At 34.4% G+C, this 27,240-nt stretch overlaps 2 protein-coding genes across 4 annotated transcripts in view; both read right to left on the minus strand.

The window, feature by feature from the left end:
* Positions 1-27,240, minus strand: part of Diap1 (Death-associated inhibitor of apoptosis 1) — a 164,214-nt gene that overhangs the window by 25,520 nt on the left and 111,454 nt on the right. Inside the window, exon 1 of one of the 3 annotated variants that reach the window (XM_073982605.1) lies at positions 5,316-5,834. The exons of the other annotated variants lie outside the window; for them this stretch is intronic. The gene's annotated coding sequence lies outside the window, so the exon portion shown is untranslated. Of the gene's footprint in view, positions 1-5,315; positions 5,835-27,240 lie in introns of those variants that run through there. 3 annotated transcript variants of the gene reach the window in all.
* LOC141402958 (lamin-C-like) overlaps positions 26,686-27,240 on the minus strand; it is a 97,944-nt gene continuing 97,389 nt past the window's right edge. The window contains exon 2 of the mRNA XM_073985084.1: positions 26,686-26,742. Within this exon, the coding sequence (XP_073841185.1) occupies positions 26,686-26,742 (57 nt within the window). The remainder of the gene's footprint in view (positions 26,743-27,240) is intronic.

Raw genomic sequence — 27,240 nt, forward strand, 5'->3', positions numbered from 1 at the left:
CAGACCAGACCATAACAACGACCCACCAGCTCAAACACCAATCTCTTCTATGTTGGGCTGGCTGCATAAATAGTACACTGCTATATATGCATGCGCTACTCTCCAGGCAGTCAGGCTAGAGTTAGCATTTGTACTGCTCCATGGAGAACTGCAAGCCAGCATAAATATACAACCCTCTCCCCCTCACCATATATGCTCAAGCTCAACTGAATGTCGTTAAAATTCCCCAACGTCGTCTACACACAACAATACTCGGAGACTCGGTAGTATTGTTTTACTCCATAACTGATAGTAAAAATGCCAAAGCGAGGAACAACGATACAACCAATAGCTTTGCCCATATCGTCTTGTCTAGAGTGGAAAAGAAATGACTATATAACACCAATGTGTTGTAGTAGCCGACATTATGTAGCAATCACACAGAACCAACAAACAAAAAAAAAAAAGCTGAATTAAAAAAACACATCAATGGGAAGTGAAAAACTTTTGTGAAAAGGTTCAATGCACAGCAACAGCAGCAGTTCAGAGAGTTGAGTTGCATACCATCGTCATTACGACCACCATAATCATCATCGTCAGCATCATCATCATGTGTGTAATATGTTGCTTGCTGCTGATGTTTGCATGCATCATGTAGGCTTGGAGGGATGATTGTTGGTTGTTGCTATACGTAGGTATATACTATAGCATAGGTCGTTATATATACTTAAATTTTAGAAAATTTGCAACGTAAGACAGACAAGAGAGTTGAATTACAAACAGAAAAATCCAAAAACTATTCAGATGAAATTTAAAAATAAAAATAAAATGTATGTCTGAGTCTGATTTATAATTGCTCACGGAGTCTGATTTATAATTGCTTTTGGGGATTTTTAGGCTATCACGATTTTGCCTGGAAACCGCAAGTCGTTTCGAAATGCGATTACAGAATTTATTGTAGCTGTAAAACTTCTCTACAAGATTGACCTTTATGATATTTTCGTATGTTTTGCTATTTTTGAAATATAGAAGTTCAAATTGGGACAATGCACTGACTGTATCGTCTCCTTATAAAACAATTTCATGAGGGGTGCACTTTAACTAACTTTAAGTGAACCCCGCTTACACCTAGGAAGGTTTTGCGGATTCTTAAAAAGCAATGTTCATAGATGAAAAAATCCAAAAACAAGAAAAAAACGCTCGACGAATTTTTAAATAAATCACCGTCAGAAGTCGCATTTTTAGGTTTATTATAGGTTTTCAGGATTTTGCTTGGAAGCGGCAAGTCCTATCGAAATAGGACTAAAGAAAATGTTGTAGAGGATTTTCACTACTACAACATTTTCTTTATTGCCATTTCGATAGGCAACCCTAAAAATGTGAACTTTGGCCGCGATTTATTTCAAAATCCCGATATCGACAATAGATATTGTAGGAGCAATCATATTCTAAGAACAAAATAGTATATTTTAGAAATCTGAAAATATATATTGTTAGTGCAACAATATATTTTGTCTCATTATGGTGCCTGACACAAAATATATGGTTGAAACAACAATATACATTATCAGATATTTAAAATACACTATTTTGTTCTTAGAATATGATTGCCCCTACAATATTTCTTCTCTGCGTGTAGTTTTTGATTTTTTTTCTCATCTATGAACATTGCTGTTTCAGAATACGACAGAGATATTCCCTTCAGCCTTTGTGAATTGAAAACTTCATCTATGGACAGATCGAATGTATTTAGGGTATTTTCAGAATTTTGTGGCCCTTTTTGGACTTTTGAACTTGTCCATAAAAATGTCGATTAGGATTAAAGTTCAAAAGCACACAGAGAAGAGATATTATTGGAACAATCATATTCTATGAACAAAATAGTGTATTTTAATAATCTGAAAATATATATTGTTGTTTCAACCATATATTTTTTATTAGGGAACATGATGACACAAAATATACTGTTGCGCCAACAATACATATTTTAAGAATTTTAAAATACACTATTTTGTTCTTAGAATATGATTGTTCCAACAATATTTTTTTCTCTGCGTGAGTGTTTTGGAGGAGGTACATAAAGGAAGGGACCGACATAGTCCATTATGGAAATGAATCTTATTTTGGGAGTCATATATTTTCGATTGATATCGCGCCCACTAGTCATATCAGTGGTTCATCGTATAACTTTTGGACCAGTAGGCGAGGAAGCATGGACTTGTCCACAAAAAAATATAATATCGCTGTAAACAGGACCACAACCAGCAGCATCGGTAAAAATTTCCAAAGGATCTTCGAAAAGACCCTAAACTGCATTTAGACACAAATGTTGAACCTTTGTGGGGAAGGTACTCTAAGGAGAGGACCGATGTGGGCCATTTTAGAGGTTAAAGTAAATTTGGACAAATATAAGGAGATCCAACGTTTGGACCAAATTGGTTGCCACGTTCAAGAGATATCGTGCATACCATTTTAGTGACATTTTTTCTTTTTTTTCGGAGTAGTAACTTTATTGTTGTATTTGGAACCGTTTTGTGGCCCTGTGGGCTAGGTACTGTGTTTTTAATAAAATAAATTAATAAAAAAAACAAGTAAAAAAGTATCAGTCGGCTTTGCCGACAGAGATATACCCTCAGCCTATGTGAACTGAAACTTGCATTTAAGGGCAGATCGAATGTTTTTTTGTGGCCCTTGAAGTTCTCAAGAAGTATGGATTTGCCTTGAAACAAGTAAAAAAGTATCAGTCGGCTTTGCCGACAGAGATATACCCTCAGTCTGGGCGTTTGAACCAACAAAAATGTTGATTAGGATTAAAGATCAAAAGTTTTGCGGAGGAGATACTAAAAAGAATGGATCTCCAGCCACTACATATGGTGCCATAGGGGGTTGTTCGGGCTGTTTGCTCAACAAGTATGGACTTGACCCTGAAAAAACTTTTACCTTCGTAAATGAGACAGCGAATGCAAGTTACTTCAACAAAAATGAAAGTGATTCGATTGGAGGTCTTAAAGAGAACTTATCCAAAATTTTGTGTGGGAAGTACCCGAAGAAGTGAGCAAATATAGTCCATATTCGAACCTGGCCTATATCTGGTAGATATATTAGGATGTGTAAAGTATGGACCAATTCGGTTACTCCCTTCAAGAGTTACCGTGCCCACAATTTTTCGAACATTTTTGAAATTTTGTCTTGGTGGTACCTGTCTGGAACAAATCGGTCACTCCCTTCAAGAGTTATCGTGCGCACAATTTATCCGAACATTTTTGAAGTTCTGTGGGGGAGGGTACCTGAAGGAGTACACCGAAATGGCTTATTTTCGAACTTAAAATAAGTTTGGACAAAATATTAAGAAGGCCAAATTGTGGACCGATCCCAAGGTCCGTTCGAGAGTTATCTAGCGCTCCAACCATTACACACTGTGTCATAGGGGGTTTTTGCACCTTTAAGGCTTGTTTCTCAGGAAGTACGGACTTGCCCATCATGAAACTTATACCGTGAATACAAGTTGTTACAACAAAAATCAAAGAGATTCGAGAGAAGGTCCTAAATTTTGTGTGAGTGGTACCGAAAGGAGTGGACCGATTGAGTCCATATGGGAACCTCATCTAAATCTGGTAGATATTTCACGATGAGCAAGGTATGGACCGAATCGGTTATTCCCTGCAATAGTTATCGTGCGGACAAATTTCCGAACATTTTCGAACTTTTTTGAGGGAGGTACCGGAAGGAGTGGAGCGATATAACCCATATTCGAACTTTGTTTATTACGAAAGCCAAATTTTTATTTAAAAAAATACGTTTTATATTTTATAATTTATAATTGATATTTTATAATTCATAATTTATAATTTATATAATTTACATAATCTACATAATTTATATAATTTATATAATTTATACAATTTATATAATTTATATAATTTATATAATTTATATAAATTATATAATTTACATAATCTACATAATTTATATTATTTATTTAATTTATATAATTTACATAATCTACATAATTTATATAATTTATATAATTTATACAATTTATATAATTTATAATTTACAATTTATAATTTATTGTTTATAATTTGTAATTTACAATTTATAAATTACAATTTATAATTAATAATTTTTAATATATAATTTATAATTTAAATTATAATTTATAATTTACAATTTATAACTTATAATATGTAATATATAATTTAATTTTTAATTTATAATTATTAATTTATAATTTTTAATAATATAATTTATAAATTTATAATTTATAACATTTTGATATTGCTACAGCAACAAGCTATTAAATAAATATGGCATCACCATGGAAACTTTTCATAACCAAATCAAACCAAACCAATCAAACCAAGTTGCCATACATACATATTAGCAGCCTTTTAATTCAGGAACCTTAGCCAATTTTACACCTTAGAAGGATCAATCAAGTTTTTAAAGTTTTATAGCAATACTTTGAATTAGCTTTTGCTACATTTACGACCGTATAGGTACTTTACACGATATGATTTTTACATATGAGTTGTCACTTCTCCCATACAAAACATATCGTGTAAAGTACCCATTAGCATGCATGACATAATCAAGTTAACAACAACATTTTCCTTTGATTAAACTTTTTAAAAGATGTTTGCCAAGCAACTATAACGAAATATAAGTTTATATATGAAGTTAACACACAAAACTGAATAACATGTTGCCAGATTATCTAGGTAATTTCTGTGATCAAAGTTATTTAAAATTTGCGATGTACATTTCTGATACCCTTAAGAGAAAAACTAAGTGCCAATATTACAACAACAATTTATATTAACTATAATATAATAAATAGTATGTTTTGTAAAAATTATTTGTTCCGATATTTACGAAAACATTGCGCCCACCAAAATAACATTTTTTGGTCAAATATATTTACTTTGGAATTCCATGCAATTACAGTGGCAACATTGGTGCTTTTGTTTGGCGATTGCAAAAACCAAAATATTACCAGATTGTTTATGAAGAATATTAAAAAAAAACATTTATACCTCTAAAATAAAACAAGTGGTATTCATTGGCCTTAAAATAAATGATTACTAATTAATTTTTGATTTGTATCTTCTAAATAACAGCATTAAGCTAACCACAAAAGGGAATATAAGGTTCCTTTATTAGCTTAATATATAAAGTCTCTTGGTTTATTAATTACATGGCATTTTAATCGGGTTTAAAAATCTTTTAGTTGTACTTTTTTCAATCACACAATACACTTAAAGTTCATTTCACATATTGAGATTTACAAATATTGACAAGAAGACTAATAAGGAAACACAAAAAACAACACTCACCACTTATAAAAAAAAACAGTGTTTAAATCCAATGATCATAAAAAAGTTTGTTTTCTTCGGTTGTTGTTTGATATTCGTTCGAAAAAAATGTAATGTTAATGTTCGTTTCGTTTATGGAATATAAATTGAATGGTATGTATATTTATGTATTTTAATTTTATTCCAAAATATCATTAAAAAAGATTGTACTTTATTTTCGCTTTGTTATTGATTTTTCTGCATATCTTGTTTAATGCATTTTTTCTATATATTTTATGGAATTTGTTTTCCCTTCTCTTGCAGAGAATTCGAACTAATTGGGTTATTATTTTTTTGTTTTGTTTGAGTGACTATGTGCGCGTCTTAGCACCAGCAAATTAACAGCACTAGTGAAGTTTATTCCATTCGAACAGAGTCAACAGACCCCCGACTATAGAGATTGACATGCAACGAGTACCTCCTCCTCCTCGTCACACCACCAAACCACAATATCGTATTAACATGAGAGAGAATTTACGAGAGGCAATCCCATATAGAAAACGTACGAGAAAAACCGAACATGAAATCTAGTCATTTATGGAAAAATTGGAGACGGTTGTTACATGCAGCAGTGCAATAATAAGTGTTGCCGTTTTAGATTTCAATTTAAATATTATTTTGTTTTTCTTAAGTGTGATTTACATTTGTTGAATTATTTGTTATCTATTTTTTAATATTTATTTTTTAATATTTATTTTTTTTATATTTATGTATTTATAATTTTAATAATTTGAAGGTTTAGTATTAATAGTATTTAATTTTTTATATATTTAATATTTTTATATTAATATTAAATATTTTGAAAATTTAATGTTTTAATATTTCTAATATTTAATATAAAAATAAAAAATAATAATAAAAAAATATTTAATATTATAAACTATTAAAATTTAATTTAACTAATGTAAATAAAATTTAAGATAAAATTATATTGCAATTTAAATATCCCGAACAATTATGAAAAAATTCATTTTTGAGATTTTTTAGCACTGGAACCCGCTAATTCTCTTAGGTAAAATCGGCCTATGTTATGATGTTGTGAGACTGCGGGGAATCTCAAATGATAGGTTAAGAGTAGCTCAGTAAAACAACCAGTAAGGAAAGGATCAAAGTCGGGCGGGGCCGACTATATGAATAGGTAAAATATATATGGGACCTAAATCCAAATGTGAACAGATTACGATATAATTTGGCATATATATTTCTAGACCAAACACCGTCACACATTCTAAATTTCATCAAAATTATACATACATAGCGTCTTTGGTGCACCATAGTCCTTAAATCAAGCGAAAATATATATGGGAGCTATATCCAAATACGAACCGATTTCGATAAAATTTGGCACACTTATTTCTAAACCATATTCCGTCACACATTCCATATTTCATTGAGATCGGACATATATAACGTGTTTCGTGCACCAAATACCAAAAATCGGCCAAAAATATATATGGAAGCTATATCCAAATCTGAACCGATTTTGATATTATTTGGCACACTTATTTCTAGACCAAATTCCGTAACACATTCCAAATTTCATCAAAATTGGACAGATACAGCGTGTTTGGTGCATAAAATACTTCAAATCGGCCAAAAAAATATATGGGAGCTATATCCAAATCTGAACCGATTTCGATATAATTTGGCACATTTATCTATAGACCTAATTCCATCACACATTCCAAATTTCATCAAAATTGGACAGATACAGCGTGTTTGGTGCATCAAATACCTCAAAAATATATATGGGAGCTATATGGGAGCTATATCCAAATCTGAACCGATTTTCACTAAAAGCAATAGCGTTCTTCATTAGGCTAAAAAACTGATCTTCCCCAATCGAACAATAAATGCGACCTGTACGTTGCGAACGGACGGATGGACAAGCATAAATCGACTCAGAAAGTGAATCTACGCATATCCCTAGAAGGAACTATGGGTCTATCTCTTTTCCTTAGGCATGTTACATACAAATGCACTCACACATAATACCCTTAGCACAGGGTGGTGTAGGGTATAATAAAGATAAAATCCTCAAAATACAGAGAATCGGCAGGTACCATTATATCGGGGCCAAACCTAAACATGGACATATGTTGACAATTTTTGGTGAAGAAGTGTTGGGGTCACAACAAAGAACCTCGAATGTCAAATTACAGCTACACCTTTTTCAATTCGTAAAGCTGAGTACACATTGCCAGTTTTGAATGACAGCTTTGTTGGTGCTTGCTAGTGTGGCCGTTCATTTTTGTCATTCATCATGCAACCACAAAATGTTTCGTGGTTGCTGGACGGTTGGACAGTTATCGATAACTGCGAAATATCGACATTCAAAACTGACAATGTGTACTGCTCCTAACCAGTTTATTACGAATTATTTAAGATTACGAGTTATCGGAATACGAATTATCGCGGTTCTACTATAATTCGAATTTCAAATGGAATAATTCGAATTTCAAATGGAATAAAACGAATTACAAATGGAATAATTCGAATTATAAGTGGAATAATTCGAATAACAAATGAATTATTACGAATTACAAATAAAATTCTCGAATGAAAATTTTAGCTAATAATCTTAAAATACCGAAAATTGGGAGGTTCTGTTAAATATTATATAATTTAATATTTTTTAAAACTTAATATTTATAATATTTATAAAATTTATTATTTTTAAAAATTATAATTTTTACTATTTAATATTTTTAAAATTTAGTATTAAATATTTTTAATATTTAAGGTTTTAATATTTCTAATATTTAATATTTTTAATCTTATTAAAAAATATGAAATTTTAAAAAATATTTAACATTACAAAATATTAAAAACTAATTAAACATTAAAGAAAAAATATATTAAATATTAAAAATAATAAATATTGCAAATACAGTTGAACCTCGATTATCCGTGAATCGATTATCCGGGAACCTCCATTATCCGTGATAGAAAAGAAATGTTGGACTTTTTTCCATTTCTTCTATTTTTCGTTATAAACTTCGTTGCTCGGGAGTATAAACACGCTTTCCAATTAATCTGATTAAGCAAACAGAAGGTAAACAAACGAAAAATGGAAATTCTCCCGTATTACGCAATTTGGGTATTTATGGGGCAAAGTCCATTCAGATGAATCTGATGATGATGATGATATTATGTATCCTTCTAAAATTTGGTGGGTTACCGTAACAAATTTAATAAAAATTGCAGATTTTCATATTATTGTACAATATTATGTAATTTTTACTTAAAAAAAATGTTCGAAAACTGCGTAAAAGCATTGCCTCCATTATCCGGGAAAATCGATTATCCGTAATGCCTCCGGTCCCGACCATAACGGATAATCGAGGTCCTACTGTACTAAAAATATTAAATACCAAAAATATATATTAAATATATATATTAAAAATATTAAATATTACAAATATTAAATATCAAAAGTTTAAATATTAAAAATAATAATACTAAAAATATTAAATTATAAAATATAATTAATATACATATATTTAATATTTTCAATATATAATATTCCTAATATTCAATTTTCTTAAGATTTTTGAAATTTAATATTTTCATTACTTTATATTTACCTTTAATAGCTAAAAAAGAAAAAGGGTATTCAATTCTAAAAATATTAAATACTAAAAATATTATATTGTACTTTATATTTATCTTTAATAATTAAAAAATACAAAAGGTGTAAAATTTTAAATATTGGAAATACTAAAAATATTAAAAACCTAAAATATTATATATCAACAATATTAAATATAACAAATAGTAAATATTAGAAATTTAAATATTAAAAATAAAAATAGTAAAAATATTAAATTATAAAATATAATTAATATATATTTAATATTTTCAATATATAATATTGCTAATATTTTTACAATTTAATATTAAATAGTAATATTTTTAATAATTTCAAAAAAAAAAATATTAAATTTTAAACATTTTAAATATTGGAAATACTAAAAATATTAAAAACTAAATATATATTAACAATATTAAATATTACAAATATTTAATATCAAAAATTTAAATATTAAAAATAATAATACTAAAGATATTAAATTATAAAATATAATAAATATTTTCAATGTATAATATTGCTAAAATTTAATTTTCTTTATATTTTTAATATTAAATAGTAATATTTTTAATAACTTAAAAATGTAATTTTTTCTTAAACCTAAAATTATTATTATTTAATAATTTTAATATTAAATATTTTTAGTATTTATTATTAATAACATTTGTGATATAATAATATATATGATTTTTAATATTTTCAATGCTTAATTTTTTTTAATATTTTTTAAATTTTAAATTTATAACATTTAATATTTTTAATATTTAAATATAATAATATAATTATTTAATATTCAATATTTATTAGTTAATATCATATATTTAATATTTTACAATTCTGTTTTATGTTCTGTATTTTATTTTTCATATTGTAAATTTTTTGTATTATATGTATATTTTTTATTTATATATGGTTTTTACATTTTACGTTTATATTATATTTTATAACCACTAGTCGATTAATTTCAGATCTTAGCATCCTTCACAGTATCCTTTGCCACATCATTCAATTGTGAGATTGGTGACATTTTGTGGTTATAACAAAATACTTTGAGCATGAACGACAAAATTACAAACGAAAAGAGTAGATTCTCATATTTGATAGCATTGAGTTGAGAGCGGTTACGTACAACATACAATGCAATAAGTACTTGTGCACTTAAACGAAGCAACAATCTTAAACTCCTTGGTTTTGTGGCTATCCAAGAAGAAACTCTTGGCTCTTTGAATGCCTTGGTGATGGTTTGGTTAACTTGGTTGTTTGCTGCTTCACTTGGGTTTGGGTCTTAAGAAGGCTAAGAATAATCGTAACACAAATAACAGCTTCGATGCCAAACTACTACCACACATACACACCACTACAACATTACGACGAGTTTATTGAATACAAAAAATAACATTGGAATGCGGTTGAACAACTTTTTATGGTATTGGGTTTCTTCTTGGACGCAGCATAAAACAAACACAACTGGTTGCAGTCAGTTGTATTTCTTGGAGTACGTCTTCTTCTTCTTCTACATGGTCTTATGTTGCTTGCAAGCTAATATGTTGGCTTGCAGCAAAATAAATTTCTTAGATCTATCTTAAGAATGTTGGTTGGTGGCGGGGCAAAAGTAAGCAACCTTCCTTCTAACCACACAACACGGCACCATGAAAATTATAGCTACATGCAGAAGATGAAGGAATGCCAAAGTAAAGGCCATCGCCATTAAATACATATAATTTTATTGAACTGTCTAGATATTGGATGGTTTGAGAATATGAAGCTTGACTCCAACAAAGGCGAAATTCCACATTACTAACAAGAAAAGTGAATAACTTGAAGGGGAGAAGTCATTAATGTAGATTATTTTGATTTGTAGGTGGTCTAATAAGAAGCTTGTCCATGTTGCACACAAAAGGTCGTGATTTATTCTTGCCTGAATACTTCAACCATATCCTATGTTTAAGACGCCAATCTGTCCCACATAATTGAACTAAAAAGAAATTAGGACTACACTCCTTGATATGGGTGCAACCATGGCCACCCGGGTTCGATTCCCAACAGCATCACATTTCAATGTCCTACCGTTATGTACGCGACATTACCTGAGTGTTTCATATCATTGAGCGAATATGAATCGGTGTGAACTTATGATATGGATATTAAATAGTAGCCAGCAGTTCATATGCTTTAAATATCACATACATAAATCGAACTATTTTACATTAATACATTACAAATTCCGCCTTAATGAATATGTAATTGTAATTAATTACATTTCCTTATATTTCAATTTACATTTCTGCACAACTATTTAAAATTAAGACAATTGTAATGCCGAACATTTCTTAATAATGCGATATAAGATTAACCAGAATCTACATTTGATTTTTTTTCTCTGTGGTCAATGAATGCTGTTTTTCTGTTGCCAATTTGCAAAAACACGTTCAATAATAATGACGTTTTTCAATGCCTTTACAATTCTAGAAAGCAACAAGTATGACGATCGCTGTTCGTTTGGATTGGCCGAATCGTTTTAAACCCTGCACCATTATCAGAAAAAATAAGAGATTAATGTGGAAAACTTTTTATACCCTCCACCATGAAATACTCTGATCGGTCGGTCGGTACCGTTATATGGGGCTACAATAAAACGTGGACCTATGTCCATAATTTTTGTTGGAGAAATTTCTTGATCACTGGTAACCCTAAATGACAAATTATAGCTAATTCGGTCTGCAAATGTAGCTAAAAACGTCAAAATACTTGAAATCGAGAAGTTTTTTGGTCATTGGGAAACTCAAATGTCAAATTTCAGCTAATTTGGCCAGAAAATTTAGCTAAAAGCATAAAAATACTTTAAATCGGGAGGTACCGTTATATGGGGGCTATACCAAAACGTGGACCTGTCTTGACAATTTTTTGTATATAAGCTTTTTGGTCATTCGGAACCTCAAATGTCAAATTTCAGTTAATTCGGTCAAGAAATGGAGATAAAAGCCTCAACTATACTAAAACGTGGACCTATATTCACCATTTTTGGTGCAGAAATTTTGTCGATCTCTTGAAACTGCAAGTGCCAAATTAGAGCCAATTTGGGAGGAAACTGTAGCTAAAATCCTCAAAATACCTTAAAATTGGGTGGTATCGTTAGACCACCATCTCCGAACTTGACCTGCTTATGGAAAAAAGACAATCGGGTGCAAAATTTTAGCGTTCTATCTCAATTATTGCGGACGCTATAGTGTTTACAACAGACGAACAGACGGATATGGCTAGATTGTATTAGAATTTTATCCTGATCAAGAATATATATGTATACTTTATAGGGTCGTGAATGATTACACCATTTTCAACTGTAATTCAGAAAATACCAGTTGTAATTCAGACATTTTATTTGAAATTCAGATGTTTTATTTGTAATTCAGACAGTGTATTTGGAATTCAGATATTCCATTTGAAATTCAGAAATTGTATTTGGAATTCGGAACTCGTCAACTTAAATTCAGAAATTCCATTTTAAATTCAGATAATTCATTTAAATTTCAGAAAATTTCAATTGGAATTCATATATTCCATTTGAAATTCATATATTCCATTTGAAATTCAGAATATTTCAATTGAAATTCGGAGTTTCCCCTTTAAATTCAGAAAATATCAGTTGATATTCAGAATATCCATTTTAAATTCAGAACGCGTCAATTGAATTTCAGAATTTTCATTTGAAATTCAGATATTCCATTTGAAATTCAGAATATTTCAATTGAAATTCAGAAAATTTCATTTATAATTCAGAATACTAATAACAAATTATAATTAACCTGGTACTAGAGCAGTGCATATTCTCCAGAGGTCCAAATCATCTCATTGGAGCGATAGGCGCGTGCAGTATAATAAAAACGTATCGACTCCACGGCCTTCAGAGGAAACGATGCAAAAGAGTGGGTCCAGTCGGTTTTGTCCAAATGGGTGGAAATGAGGAACCAATTGTCGGAACTCGTTCTTGTTGTGAATAACGCTCCATGTCACAATAGATTGGAGGAAATATTTTTGCAATCCCCCGCGTCTCTTTTATGATTAGCGCCTTATCCTCCTCAATTAAACCCAATCAAAATTATATGGGGTAAAATAAAAACTTATGTTAAAGGGAATTTGACCATTCCAACCGTGACACCACCAAACATCGGTCAGAAGAGGTTGCAATATTTGGAATCTGTAATAGACGAAGCTTTGTTAACTATTAGTGTCGGCGACTACAGTCGAGCCATTCAACACTCCACGAAGAAGCCCTATCTCTGGAAGATATACCGGTGGGACGATAGATTATTTTACATTTGTTTTTAACAATTAACACTATGTATTTACATAGCATATTGATTATATGCGTTGTATTGTCATTGCTATGCGTCCTTAATTTTCCGCCATTTTATTTACAATCCTATCATCACTTTAGTCGTTCGCTGTTTTTCTTGTTAATGTAAATAAAACTCAATACATTATTAAAAATATGTTTAATAGATTATTTTCTGAATTTCAATTGAATATTTCTGAATTTCAATTCAAAATTTCCGAATTTCAATTGATGTATTCTGAATTTCAAATGAAATTTCTGAATTTCAAATGAAAAATCTTAATTTCAATTGACGTGTTCTGAATTTAAAATGGAATATCTGAATTTTAAATGGAATTCCTGAATTTCAAATGGAAATTCGGAATTTCGATAGAAAAATTCTGAATATCAAATGGAAATTCCGAATTTCAAATGGAATATCTGAATTTCAATTGAAATATTCTGAATTTCAAATGGAATTTCTGAATTTCAAATGGAAAATCTGAAATTCAAATGAAGTATTCTGAATTTGAAATGGAATATCTGAATTACAAATATAATGTCTGAATTACAAATAAAACATCTGAATTTCAAATAAAATGTCTGAATTACAACTGGTATTTTCTGAATAACAGTTGAAAATGGTGTAGTTCGATGTGTTACAAACTGAAAAACAAACTTAATATACCCTCCATACTATGATAGAGGGTATAAAATGATAGAGGGTAAAAAAATAAGTCAAATTTGGCCTTAACCCTTTCGGTGCTTCTTTTTTGTTTTTGATCTGAAATATGTATATATTTTTCCAATTTTATATATACTTAAACCCACTATATGGATAATCAGAACTAATTTTTTAAAATTTTGTTCGGAAAGGTTTTTTTTTGGACACTATGCCATATGGCATAGAATGTATTTAAAGAAAAAAAAAAGAAACAAAACTAAACTATTCAAGTTTTTAATTCAATTTTATCTTATAGAAGACCAGGAGTCCTTATGGAAGAGGAAGAGGTCTTCTTATAGAAGAGTAGGACGTTTGCATATAGAAGGGCAGGACGTCTTCTAATAGAAGGGCAGGATGTCTTATCATATAAGAGCATGGAAGAGCAGCTCGTCTTCTAATAGAAGAGTTGGACGTTTGCATGTAGAAGGACAGGATGTCTTCTCATAGAAGGGCTAGATGTCTTCTCAAAGAAGAGCAGGAGGTCGTCTCATAGAAGAGCAGGACGTGTACATATAAAAGTTCAGGAGGTCTTCTCATAGAAGAGTAGAACGTCTTCTCATAGAAGAGCTGGACGTCTATTTATAGGATACCTTTTTATAGAAAAGAAGGAGGTATTCTTATAAAAGAGCAGGAGGTCTTCTCATAGAAGAGCAGGACGTCTTCTCATAGAAGAGTTTGCTTTGCTATGAGAGAATGCCAGTCTGGCTCCTTCATTTTTAGTCGATATGAAAGGTTTTTTTTGCTGGTCGTCGACTGAATAAGCCGGCGTCTACCGTTCTTTTGCAATTCGTTCTTTTGCTAATTTGTAAACCTAAGGGATTTAGTATTTGACCAGAGAATGCTTTAGCATCATTTTTGGATGAATATGAACAATAATATCGGCTAATGTTTTGGTATAGCCTCCTTATAGCGGTACCTTCCGACCTTCGGTATTTTGGATATTTAAGCCACATTTTCCGACTAAATTAGCTGTAATTTGGTACTTAGGGTTCCTAGTGGTCACAAAACATATTCACCAAAAATCGTGGACCTGGGTCCACGTTTGGGTATAGCCCCCATATAACGGTAACTTCCGATTTTCAGTATTTTGAGGATTTAAGCTAAATTTTTCGAAAACCGATTATTTCGCCTGCAATAATTAATAATTTAGTATCCTTTATGCCTAAAAGATGTGATTGTGTCATCCAGAATAGAGGATAAGCAACGAAATGTTGATTTCAATAGTTTTTGCTGTACCTCAAATGGGGGGGTGCTTTAGTTTTGTCCGCTTATATTTGCGACCTAAAATGTTTTTTGAATTTTAACTTTTGTTTATTAAATTCCGATCTCCTTATTTTTGTATTTTTCAATTATAAAGATATAAATAAATAAAAAGGAAAATAAAAAATAGATTTATAATTTAGTTTTCATAAAAAAATTATCATTTCAAAAAAATTTACTGAAGGGGTGCTTTATTTTTGGCCGATACTGTATAAGTGTTCGAAAAGTACTAAATGATACTAAATTCAGTACAATTTGGATTTGGGTGGACAGGTACAGCTGGAATAATGAAATTTGGAATGAGCGTCACTGATGAAGAGTGACCTTTTGGTATATGTTAAACTTAAATTCTGAATGTCTGAGAAAATAGCCAGGAAGTAGTGAAAATCCCCTATGACACAAAGTGTAGTGGTTGGAGCGCAAGATAACTCTCGAACGGATCTGCCGATTCGGTCTAAAATTTGACCATCGTAATATTTTGTCTGAACTTAGTTTTAGTTCGAAGACGAGCCATGTCGGTCCATTCTTTTAGGTACCTCTTCCACAAAAGTTCGAAAATATTCGGAAAATTTGTGCCCACGATAACTCTTGAAGGCAGTAACGGATTTGGTCTATACTTTTTACATCGTATTATTTGTACGAGACATATATCAGGCTTTAATATGGACTATATATGTCAACTCCTTCGGGTACCTCCCACACAAAAAATGCAGTTTAAGGCCTGCTTTCGAATCGCTTTTATCTTTGTTGTAAAAACTTGTATTCGCCGCCCCCCATTATGACGGTGCAAGTTTTTTTAAGGGCAAGTCCATACGGATAAGCCTATTCGGTCCAAAATTTGGCCTTCGTAATATTAAGTCCAAACTAAGTTTAAGTTTGAAGATTGGCGTTATCGGTACGCCCCATCCGGAACCTTCACCACTCTTAAAAGTTAAAAAATGTCACAAAACTAGTACGCGATATATCTGCTAAACAAAGCAACCGTCCAAACATTGGATCTTCTAATATTTTGTCAAATGTAGTTTTCACTCAGAAATCGACATTCTCCTTATGATACCCCCACAAAAGTTCAAAATGTTTGTTAAAGCGCAATTTAGGATCTGTTCGACGAACCTTGGGAAAATTATACCGATGCTTTTCTTTGTGGTCCTGTTAAAGCGATTTTATGTTTTTCGTGGGCAAGTCCATGCTTCTTGATATAGTGACCCAAACCTCTAAGTTATACGGTGACCAACTGAAATGACTGGTGGGCACAAAATCTATCAAAAGAAAAGAATCCCAAAATCCCCATTTTCTAAAAGGACTATGTCGGCCCATTCCTTAAAGTACATCCTCCGCAACACTTTTGAGCTTCAAACCAAATATATTTTTTGTCGGCAAATTTAAAAAAGGATACACGTTTCAATCCACACAGGCTGTGGGTATATATCTGTCGGCAAAGCCGACTGAAAATATTTTGCTTGCTTTTTTATGTTCTGAACGTTTTTATGTTAGTTTTTGAAGACGTGGGTATATGTGACAATTTTTTAAAAGAAGGTTTTTTACCCCCAGTAGACGAAAGGTGTAAATTGGAATGCATCAAAAAATTTACTGTTATATAGGTGTACAATTTTAGTACAATTTTATGAAAAAAGTTTTTTTAAACTTTTGATGCCACAAATTCCGAAATTACATCTACTTCGATTGGATTAGTCTTCACAATATCCGATTTAGTAATAAACGTGGATTGAAGTGAACATTTTTTAAATCACGGTTTTTTTATATCTTATAAGAATTAAAGTTGCATATTTAAAGCCAATTGGACGATGTAGATTTGTTTTATTTTAAAAATTCCTCATGTCGAGGGGTGCCGTTATATGGGGTTATACGAAAATGTGGATTTCTATGGCCATTTTGAATACCAAAAATTTTACGGACCTATATGGGTTCTTGGCGACACCGCTGAAGCTAGAACCTTGTTCGACTGTAATTGAAATAGGCAGTAGTACAACAAAATTTACAGTATTCACCATTTCCATATTAACTATAGTTAATTTATGTATTATTGCTTTTTAACACAGACAATTTTAAAGTAATGCTGAAATTTGAAATTGATTTCGGGAAGTTACATATGAAACGTCAAACTTAAGGTGCACCTTAAAATCTATGGTCGGTATGGTCGGCATAAAGGCCATGTAAGTTCTTATAATATCAAAGTGATTTTTCTTGCTGCTTGTTTTACCCTTTTTTTTAGATTGTCTTTTGCTGTTGTTGTTTCAAGATGTAAATTGAAACTTCCACTAATATGTAGCTAGCTAGCACACAAGAACCTCACAATTGCAAAAACAATGAACAATTGTATCTGGTATCACAGCATTCCAATCTTTGGTTTTTGTTTTTGCCCTAGCTTTTTATTTCTTTTTTTTTTTTTTTTGCTGTTGTTGCACATTGTCGTGTAATGAAAATTCCCCATGTAATAAGAAAAACACAACAATCAATTGTGTATATTCTTCTAGTGTTTCTTTATTCTGACCATGGAGAGAAATAGAAGTAGAGGAACCAAGAACATTCTACTGCGTTCGTTCTTATAACTTCAAGTGCAACAACCACTGAACTGAGGTAACATTTTTTTCCTTTTCCACCAATGACATTCCTTCTGCTGCTGTTTGTATGTGGTTCCTTCTTTGGTTGATGGTTTAATTTTCACATTATTACATTATTTTTCCCAGGAAATTACATGGGGTTTCCATAGAAATTCCTTTAATAAATTGCAATTGCAATTTTATTCTGTTCGTGGCTTCTTTAATATCGTGGTTAATATGATGTTGTTGATCATCAAGTATGTAGCTATTTGGAATTGGTTTATTGTAAAGGGTACCATGTTACTATACAATGTCTTGTTCGTATGAGAACTTGGCACCCTTTCTTTTTTCTTCCAGGGTTCAAAGCCAAAAAGTTTAGATTGACAGGATATCTATTGTGTTTTCACAGAAAAATCTCAATGTTATCGGAAGTCAATTAACAGGTTGCCAAGTCATACGAGGTACCTATACCTATCATAGCTATCAATCTTTTCCGCCAATGCTAAAATCCTCATTACCAGGGACGGAACAACACAAGTCGCAATCTGCACTCAAATCCCCTAGAACCAGACGGTTATTGGCTTCCAAAGCGAGATAATGGTGCTATGAAGATCACAATGCGCTTTGATATGTTTAAAAATGTGTCTCATGGATATGTAATGTTTTTGGATGTTTGAACGAAATCCGTTTCAGGCAATTTGGATTCAATTTAGCCCTGTCCGACCTATCTATCTATCTGGCTAGATGGGACTCACCATAACTTTCGAACAAATCAACCGATTTGGTCAAACACTTTATCCAATCTGGTTACCAAAAAGGTAAACATTTTTCGCTTAAATGGAGAGCACGATAACTCTCGAGAGTAATATTTCTTCGAGACATAGAACAAATTCAAATATTGCCTATATCGGTACACTCCTTCGGGTACCTCACACACACACACACACAAATGTCAAAAACTTTCGCAAAAGTGTAGTTTAACCCCAGCTCTCGAATAGCTTTGACATTGTTACAACGTGTTGTTCTCGCAGCCCCTATTATGACGATACATTTTTTCGGTGGCAAGTCTATACTTCCTTAGGTAATGGCCCAAAACCTATGAAAATCGCCGGCGGCACCAACTAAAGTAACTGATGGACACCAAAACTTACAAATTGAGCACCCAAATTGAGTATACGAAACTTGGTAAACGTCTTCCCAAAGTACATCAACTTCCAAGAAAGTCTATATCAGACAACACCTTCGAGTACCTCCCTCAAAAAATTTCAAAATTTTCGCATATGTTCAGTTTATGGTCTGTTAAGTTCAGTTTAAGGACTATTCGAGGAGAGTTTTAAAATTTTCATCGAAGATACTGCGTGTGATTCTGATTATATCGATGTAATATTTTTGCGGGCAAGTCAATGCATCCTGTCATAATGATCCAGAAGCTCTACGGTACCCAACGAAAATGCAAGCTTGGCACGACAACTATCGAAAAGAATGAATACCAAAGTTAGATCCAGTTCCATGATGAACTATGCGATCCATTCTTTCAGGTACATACATACACATCCCCGATGGGACACGGGAGACATCTCTCCGTACGCCGATTTATATTAGCTCAATAATACGGGACCTACTTTTTATCGCCGAATCCGAACGGCGCGTCCTAAGACGCCACTTGTAGAGAAGTTGTTCATGACTGACATACTCCGGTAATTCATTCATAATAATTCATTACTCTGAGGAGATTTACTGGTAAGGAATTGAACTACACACATCTGTGTGCTAGGCGGACGTGTTTACCACTGCTCCATGGTGGCTCCGACATACCTCCCTGAAAGATGTTACTGATATAGCTTTCCCCAACTACGGTGGACAAGGAGCTCATACTGTCAATGGTGGTACTCCAAAATTACAAGAACAATGGAGGTATTGTGGTTTAGGAAAAGAAAGACGTTACAGACACTGCATTCCCCACCTACCGTGAACAAGGAGCTCATACTGAAAATGGTTTTCTTACATCGGGTTGGAGTATCATTAGTCTGAGCTTTTACAAAGACAATGGCGGTATTGGCAGTATTTGAGGAAACGCGAGGGAAAGCTAAATTTCGACTTCGCCTGAATTCGATTGCGTCTGAATCGCCAAAGAGGAGAAAAGTGGAGAGTGCTGCGCATCGAGCAGAAAAATCGGCACCATTGCAAAGCCACTGAACTTCTCTTGCCACTCGCAAAGTCCAAAGTAAATATTGCTTTTGTACCGGAGGAAGGAATATGTTCCCTGGACTAACTGAACAATGTGCACTACGACGTCTTCGCTTTGACGGGGGAGGAAACGGTGAAGACATACAGTAAAGATACGTATGTACAGTAGGTTAGGTTAGGTTAAAGGGCGCGCAGCTGTCATATAGACAGCCACTCCACTCGTAGACCTTGTGATCCATTGTGTTCATCCTGTTAAAGTATTGAAAGATTAAGTTGCAAAGAGGAAAATTGTTATCATAGGTGGAAGAAGAAAGGTGTATGAAGAAGTAGTAGAAATAGTAGAAATTCAGTGAGAGACGAGAGATGAAAGTGAGAGAGTTTGCCATGCTATGGTGCAGTAGTTCCTTCTCGCTGAAGCCATCTCAAACCTTTGGTGAGTAGAAGCTGGTTTGTTGGATCGGTTTGGCTGAAGGTTATCAGAGATTGGATCGTGTGTTCCCCCATAATTCTCATTCTAAGGGGGTCACGAGCATTGGGCATCGGCATAATAGGCAGAGCTCCGAAATACTCGATCGAATTCTACTCGCGAGTGAAATTCGAGCGAGTTCGAAAGCGAGTATAGAAAGCATATTTCAAACTTGCTTTTACTCGCGAGTGAAAAGTGTTTGCGAGTACGAGTACATGAAGAGTACGAGTTTTGCAAGAAAAAACGAGTGGGAGTGAAAATGCTCGAAATAGAATACGAGTTTACTCGAAGAAAAATCGAGTAAAAGTGAATTGATAAATTTTTGGAAATATTTTTGTATAGAGTTGGTGGAAAGTTAATGGGGGGGGGGTAAGTTGAGGGGGCAAGTTGGGGGACAAGTTGAGGTGGGGCTAGTTGAGGGGGGGCAAGTTGAGGGTGGGACGCAAGTTGAGGGCAACTTGCCCCCACCCCAACTTCCCCCAACCTTATTACACTTGCCCCAACATTACACAAACATTTTTCCAAAAATATATCAATTTATTTTTACCCGATTTTACTCTTCGAGTGAACTCGTACTCTATTTCGTGTATTTTCACTTTCACTCTTATTTTTAAAGCCCGAATACTCGCGGGTGCTCTCTAGTAAAACAAAAGAGTGGAGAGTAAACTTCTTTTAAAACTCGCACTCTTCGAGTACTCCCACTCGCAGGTACTTTTCACTCGCGAGTAAAAACGAATAAATCGGACTTTTTACTCCCACTCTTCGAGTACTCCCACTCGCGAGTACTTTTCACTCGCTAGTAAAAACGAGCAAATCGGAGCTCTGATAATAGGTGTTCGATCGTCTCTGTCTCCTCCTCATCCTTGCACAACCCGCAGTAGTCATTATCATCTTCATCTCCTTCCAATTTGTACGACATTACCCTTACTCTGCAGTGACCGATGATTACTTCTACAGTTAGTTTTTGGGTCAGATTGCCTTGGACGGGTTCGTTGTGCCAAATCTGACAAGCCTTGTCCCGGTATCTTTGTTCTAACTGCCGCATGAAGTGGCACAAGGGTGGCTTGATTGAGTTGTCGATTTCTGTGTCAGTTGACTCAGATCCACAACGCGCTAGTTTATCCGCATGTTTATTTCCCTTGATGTCGCAATGCCCCGGGACCCAAAGTTTCCTGCAGTGCAGGACCACAGCAATCTTGATTGAGTGCGATCTAAGTGATTTAGGGGCCGCTTGACTATCCACATAGATAGTCACCGGTCCAGCTATTATGTCCCCTTCCATGTTTCTTATCAACTCTGCCGCTTTCATGACCGTAAAGATTTCGACTTGGAAGACATTACAATGTTCGTTTAACCTGTACGAGAGCCGTAGATTGAGGGTATCACTGTAGACGCCTGCTCCTGTTCTCTTTTCCATCTTGGAGCCATTGGTATGTACCTCTATACCGGGTAGAGGTGGGGAGTTGTGGGTCCAGGCCTCTCTGTTGGGTATTCGAACATCAATTTCGTCGATGTATTTGTTTGTTGCTTCGCACTCTGGAATACCGCGCGTTTTCATCTCATCATCCACTTGTTTGCGCCATCTATTCCTTGGCCTGCCAATTCTGCGTGCACCGCCATGTCTGCTTGCGCAAGTACCCAGGCTTCGGAGCCATACATCAGCACGGGTAGTATCAGTGTTTTGTAGAGCGTTATTTTTGTTTGACGAGATGTGGCTTTGTTTTTAAACTGCTTACTTAAACCAAAGTAGCATCTGTTGGCCAATACAATTCGTCTTTTTATTTCACAACTGATGTCGTTTGTTGTGTTTACGGGGGTGCCGAGGTAGACGAAGTCTTTTACTGCCTCAATATTATAGGAACCAACTTCCACAGTCGGTCCGAGCTCAATGGACGCATTGTGCGTCGACACCATCAACTTGGTCTTCTCACCGTTTACCGCCAGACCCACTTTAGCAGATTATCCTTCAACCTTTATAACGGTATCAGTTACTTATTTTACTGATCGGCCCATGATGTCTATATCATCAGCATAAGCAAGTAACATGTGACTATTGGTGTAGATTGTGCCACTTCTTTTGACGTTTGCCTCTCGTATAACCTTTTCCAGCAGGATGTTGAAGAGATAACACGAAAGGCTGTCTCCTTGTCTGAAACCTCTTTTGATACAAAACTCTTTGGAGAGGTTCTTTCCTATTTTAACTGAGGACCTCGTGTCAGTTAAAGTCATTTTACAAAGCCGGATGAGCTTTGCGGCGATACCAAATTCAGACATGGCTTGGAATACCTTTGAACGCAGCGGGCTTTCGAAGGCTGCTTTATAATCGACAAAAAGGTGGTAGGTGTCGATCTGCATCTCTTGGGTCTTCTCCAGGATTTGCCGCAGGGTAAATATCTGGTCAATGGTGGACTTGCCAGGTCTAAAGCCTCATTGGTATGGTCCAATTATCTCGTTGACCATTGGCTTTAGTCGTTCGCACAATATCCCTGACACGATCTTGTAGGCAATAGGGAGTAGACTTATGCCCCTATAGTTAGAGCATACAGTCTTATATTCCTTCTTGTGGACGGGGCACAGGATACTCAGGTTCCAATCGTCGGGTACTCGTTCTTCCTGCCAGATGGTGCTAACTAGCTGATGAATACACCTTATCAGCGTGTCGCCTCCGGTTTTGAACAGCTCGGCTGGTATGCCATTGGCCGATTTATTGCTGTCCTTACCTCATCTTGGCTGGGCGGTATACATTCAATACCATCTTCTGGGATTGGGTGTGTGGTATCTTCGTCGTCTTCGCTGCTATTGGATACCAACAGATTTGAAAAATGTTCTTTCCATATCCTGAGTACACTATCTGTATCAGTTACCAAATCACCTTGCTGGTCTATACAGGAGGATGTGCCTGTACCAAAGCCATCAGTTTGATGCTTGCCTCTTTGGTAGAATTTTCGGACTTCATTCTGGCTCATGTACATCTCGATTTTTTCACACTCCCGCTTTTCCATCTCTCTCTTTTTCCTGCGGAAAAGACGTTTCTCCACTCTCCTTTTCTCCCTGTATCTCTCTCGTGCGCTACGCGTTGCTACGGATTGTAAAGTAGCTCTATATGCTGCATTTTTCTCTTCGGTGGCAGCACGACACTCCTGATCATACCATGGATTCCTTGGTGGAGGTCTCTGATATGTTATCTGGATGAGGAGTGCTTTGATTAAGCAATTGGGCTAGTTGAGTGGAATATGCTGTGGCTATCTGTTGTGATTGCAGCTTACCGATGTCTAACTTTCGTGTTGTGTCTGTTCGTACTGTGTTTGCTACGTTTAAGCGGGTGCGTACCTTTGCTGCAACAAGGTAGTGGTGCGAACCAACGTTTGCGCCTCGGAACGATCGTACATCCAACACGCTCGATGAATGTCTTTCATCTATCACAACATGATCAATTTGATTTCTCGTTTTCTGATCTGGAGACAGTCAGGTACCATTATGAATATCGAGATGATTAAATCTGGTTCTGCTAACTACCATGACCTGGTTCTATGACTAATTAATCTTGGGTCACACGAACTGTTAACAAACGTTTTGGTCAGCATCCCACATCCAACTTCATCACCTATGAGTTTCCATCTATGGGAAGGGTTACGCAAGTCGACATTTAATTAATCTACTAGACATAAGATATTTAAAAGTTCTCCTGTGACAAGAAGACCTTTAAAAAGCCTAAGACCTTTAAAAGGGCAGACAAAAACTCTTGTAAAAGTTTTCTATCGATGGAAGTCATCTGTTATGGATCATATAGAAGAAAGAGTATTTTCACAGACAAAATACCGTACTCCGCTTTTCTATATTTTTTAGTGTATTCCATCAGGAAAATAAGTTACTTCTCCATCCAACCGTAAACATTACTTCCGTTTTTAAATTTCAACATCTTACCACGAATCTTAGAATTAATTTTGACAAAAGATGTCGAACATGTTTGGTGGTCCAAATTAGAAAGTATTTCTTTTTTAAAACAATATTCAAAGGGCATATGAACCAACAAAAGGTGTCTGCAGACAATAACCAAGCATTTCCCCTTTTGTATTGCATTTTTTAATTCCTCTATAGATTGATTTATTTCAAGATCCTGAAAATAAAATCCATTCTCCTTATAATCCAACCAAGACGTTTAACTAGATAAACACCCCAAGAAAGGATAGTGGTGGTAGTGTCGGCATTTTTCCTTTTGAAATAGTTTTTTTGTTTTTCCCTGCTTTACAATTCTTTCATGCGAGATGCAGAGATGTGATCATCATCATCATACAACAACACACATATCAGCAACTAAAGATCTCTTCTCACGAATTTTGCTGGTTTTTTGTTTAAAAGTGGAAAAAGAACACCTTTTGAAGGTTAAACCCTTAAGAATCACAACAACAACAGTAACAGCAACCAGAGCAACAAAGAAAGACAAGAGCTAAGGCAAAACAATGCCCCTTCCTCAAGTATCTTTGTAAGAAGACAAAGCTGATGCTGGAAATACCACAGAGGAGATTTAAAGGCCCACTACGATGATGATCAACATGATGACGTTGTGGATTATGATGATGTTGTTGTTGGTTGTGACTGCAGCACAACAGCATTTACTTGCGAGCCTTCTTTAAGAAGTGCATTTTTTCCTGTAAAAAAAAACTCATGTATAGAGAACACAGAGTACTTTGGAGTTGTATCCCTGTTCTGTGGTTCATGACTGTTTTATTTTCCTCAAAAGGTCCTCATCTCGTCTGTCTTGAGTTATGTTGTCATTAATGCAGCATTGCATCTCCCAGCCATCCATGCAACATCATGAGAGTCTTGTTTAAAAATGCTGCTTGTTTATTGTTGTTGCGCATGCGCCGCTGCATCCAATGCCGCCGTCACTCCTCACACTTAAGAATTGTGTGTTGTTGCTGTTGTTTTTTGGTTTGGACGGCCGTGCAGCATCATTGTCGTCTCAAATTCATTCAATTCTTGGAATTCTGTTGTTGCCTGTGGTGGTAAATGGAATTCTGTCCATAAGTAAATGGCCTTTCGAATCTTGTTTGAATTGATTAGAAATACAAAACAAAAGCAGCAACAACAACAGCATAACACACAGCATCATCATAGGTCCGTCCACCATACTACATTCATCCAGTGGTTTTTCCTAACATTTTATTGTAAAACTTATCACGAAGCTAGATTACAACGACCTTTGTGGCGTTTTCTCCTCACGAATGAAGGAAAAAAAAATCGTTACCATTGGAAGATATACAAAACGTCACATACCGCCGCCTGGGCCGTTAACAATGTAATTTTTCTTGCAAGCTCCCCCAAAAACAACAACAACTAATTCCCCAACAACTTGGCTCATGGCCATTGAAATGGCCATTAGTTAAGGTTTTTCTTATGACCCTTCCTTCCATACATAGCTAGCCAGCCAACCAGCTTCGCTATAGGCTTCAAAACGTCTATTTGATTATGGGAAAAAAGAGTTAACAATAAATCGTTTCAAATTTGACTTTTAATGGATCAAAGCCTGCCGCTAAATATTCCAATAATGAGTTGAGTTGGAGGTGGAGTTGGTCTGGCGCTCAATTGATCTATTTTGACGGGTTATTTAAGTTTGGAGTGGGGGGAGAGGAGGTATCAAAACAAGGGCGTGAGTGTTCAATATAAATGAAATCGCTTTTATAAAAGGAGTTTCACTAAAAATTAGTTTTCAATAAAACCTGATAAATATTTGCTTAATATTTTTTATTCAAATTGCTTAATATTCCGGTGAATAGTGGGAAACCATTTCAGTGATGTGGCAGTTGCCTCAACCTTTGCAATAAATAGTCCAACTTTCCGACAGATTTTTGGACTGTTTGCAGTAATTTTGTGCTTCTATTTTTGCAGGATGGATAATAACACTTCCATCAAGATTAGTGAAGATTGTCTCAATTCCCCAGAAATAAACATGCCTGATGACTCAATTCTGGACTCAATTCTCTGCCATCCGACTTCATCACCCATGAACTTTCATCAATCATGGAAAGGTTTACCCAAGTCGACTTTAGATTAGACAACTTTTTGCATTAAAAGTTCAACAAGTAAGAAATAATCAGGAAATACTAGGGTGAACCTAAATGAACTATGAACAGACCAATAATTTTAGAAATCAATACCATTTTCGTAGGAGACAAAAAAAGTTTTGATACATTTTCCTGCGTATATTGTTAAACGTTTGTGGGAGTGTGTATCATAAACCATGGGCCTATTATTCCAACTGATAGACCCAATCAACAGAGTCTACACCATAGGGGTTTTCGGGACACTGTAGAGAGAAGTATGGCAAAAAATCAAAGCGTTGTAACAAAGACCGCAAAGACTACTAAATACTTTATTGCGAGAAATGCACAAAAGAACAAGTAAGAACGGCGTTAAGTTCGGCAGGGCCGAACTTGTTATACCCTCCACCCCAAATTGTATTGAAGTAAAATGGAATAATTAGTTTCCTTTCGTGTATGAAGAAGACTTAATACTAAATTTCAGCAATTTCGGTAAAACAATGTGAGGCACCATTCTATGGGGGCTATTTCAAAACGTCGATCTATACCGACAAATTTCTGACGAAAAGTTTTTAGACTCAAAGAAGACTAAATACCAAATTTCCTATATTTCGGTAAGAGAATGTGGCTAAAACTTAAAAAATACCGACAATCAAGAAGTACGCTTCTATGGGATGTAGGAAGACGTGGACCTATACTGATAATACTCTTCTGGAATATTTTATAACTCTTGGAAGACGAAATAACGAATTTCAGCTATTTCG

The sequence above is a fragment of the Musca autumnalis genome, unplaced genomic scaffold, assembly GCF_047663935.1.
Source record: "Musca autumnalis isolate F117 unplaced genomic scaffold, ASM4766393v1 scaffold_4, whole genome shotgun sequence".
Taxonomy (NCBI): Eukaryota; Metazoa; Arthropoda; class Insecta; order Diptera; family Muscidae; genus Musca; species Musca autumnalis.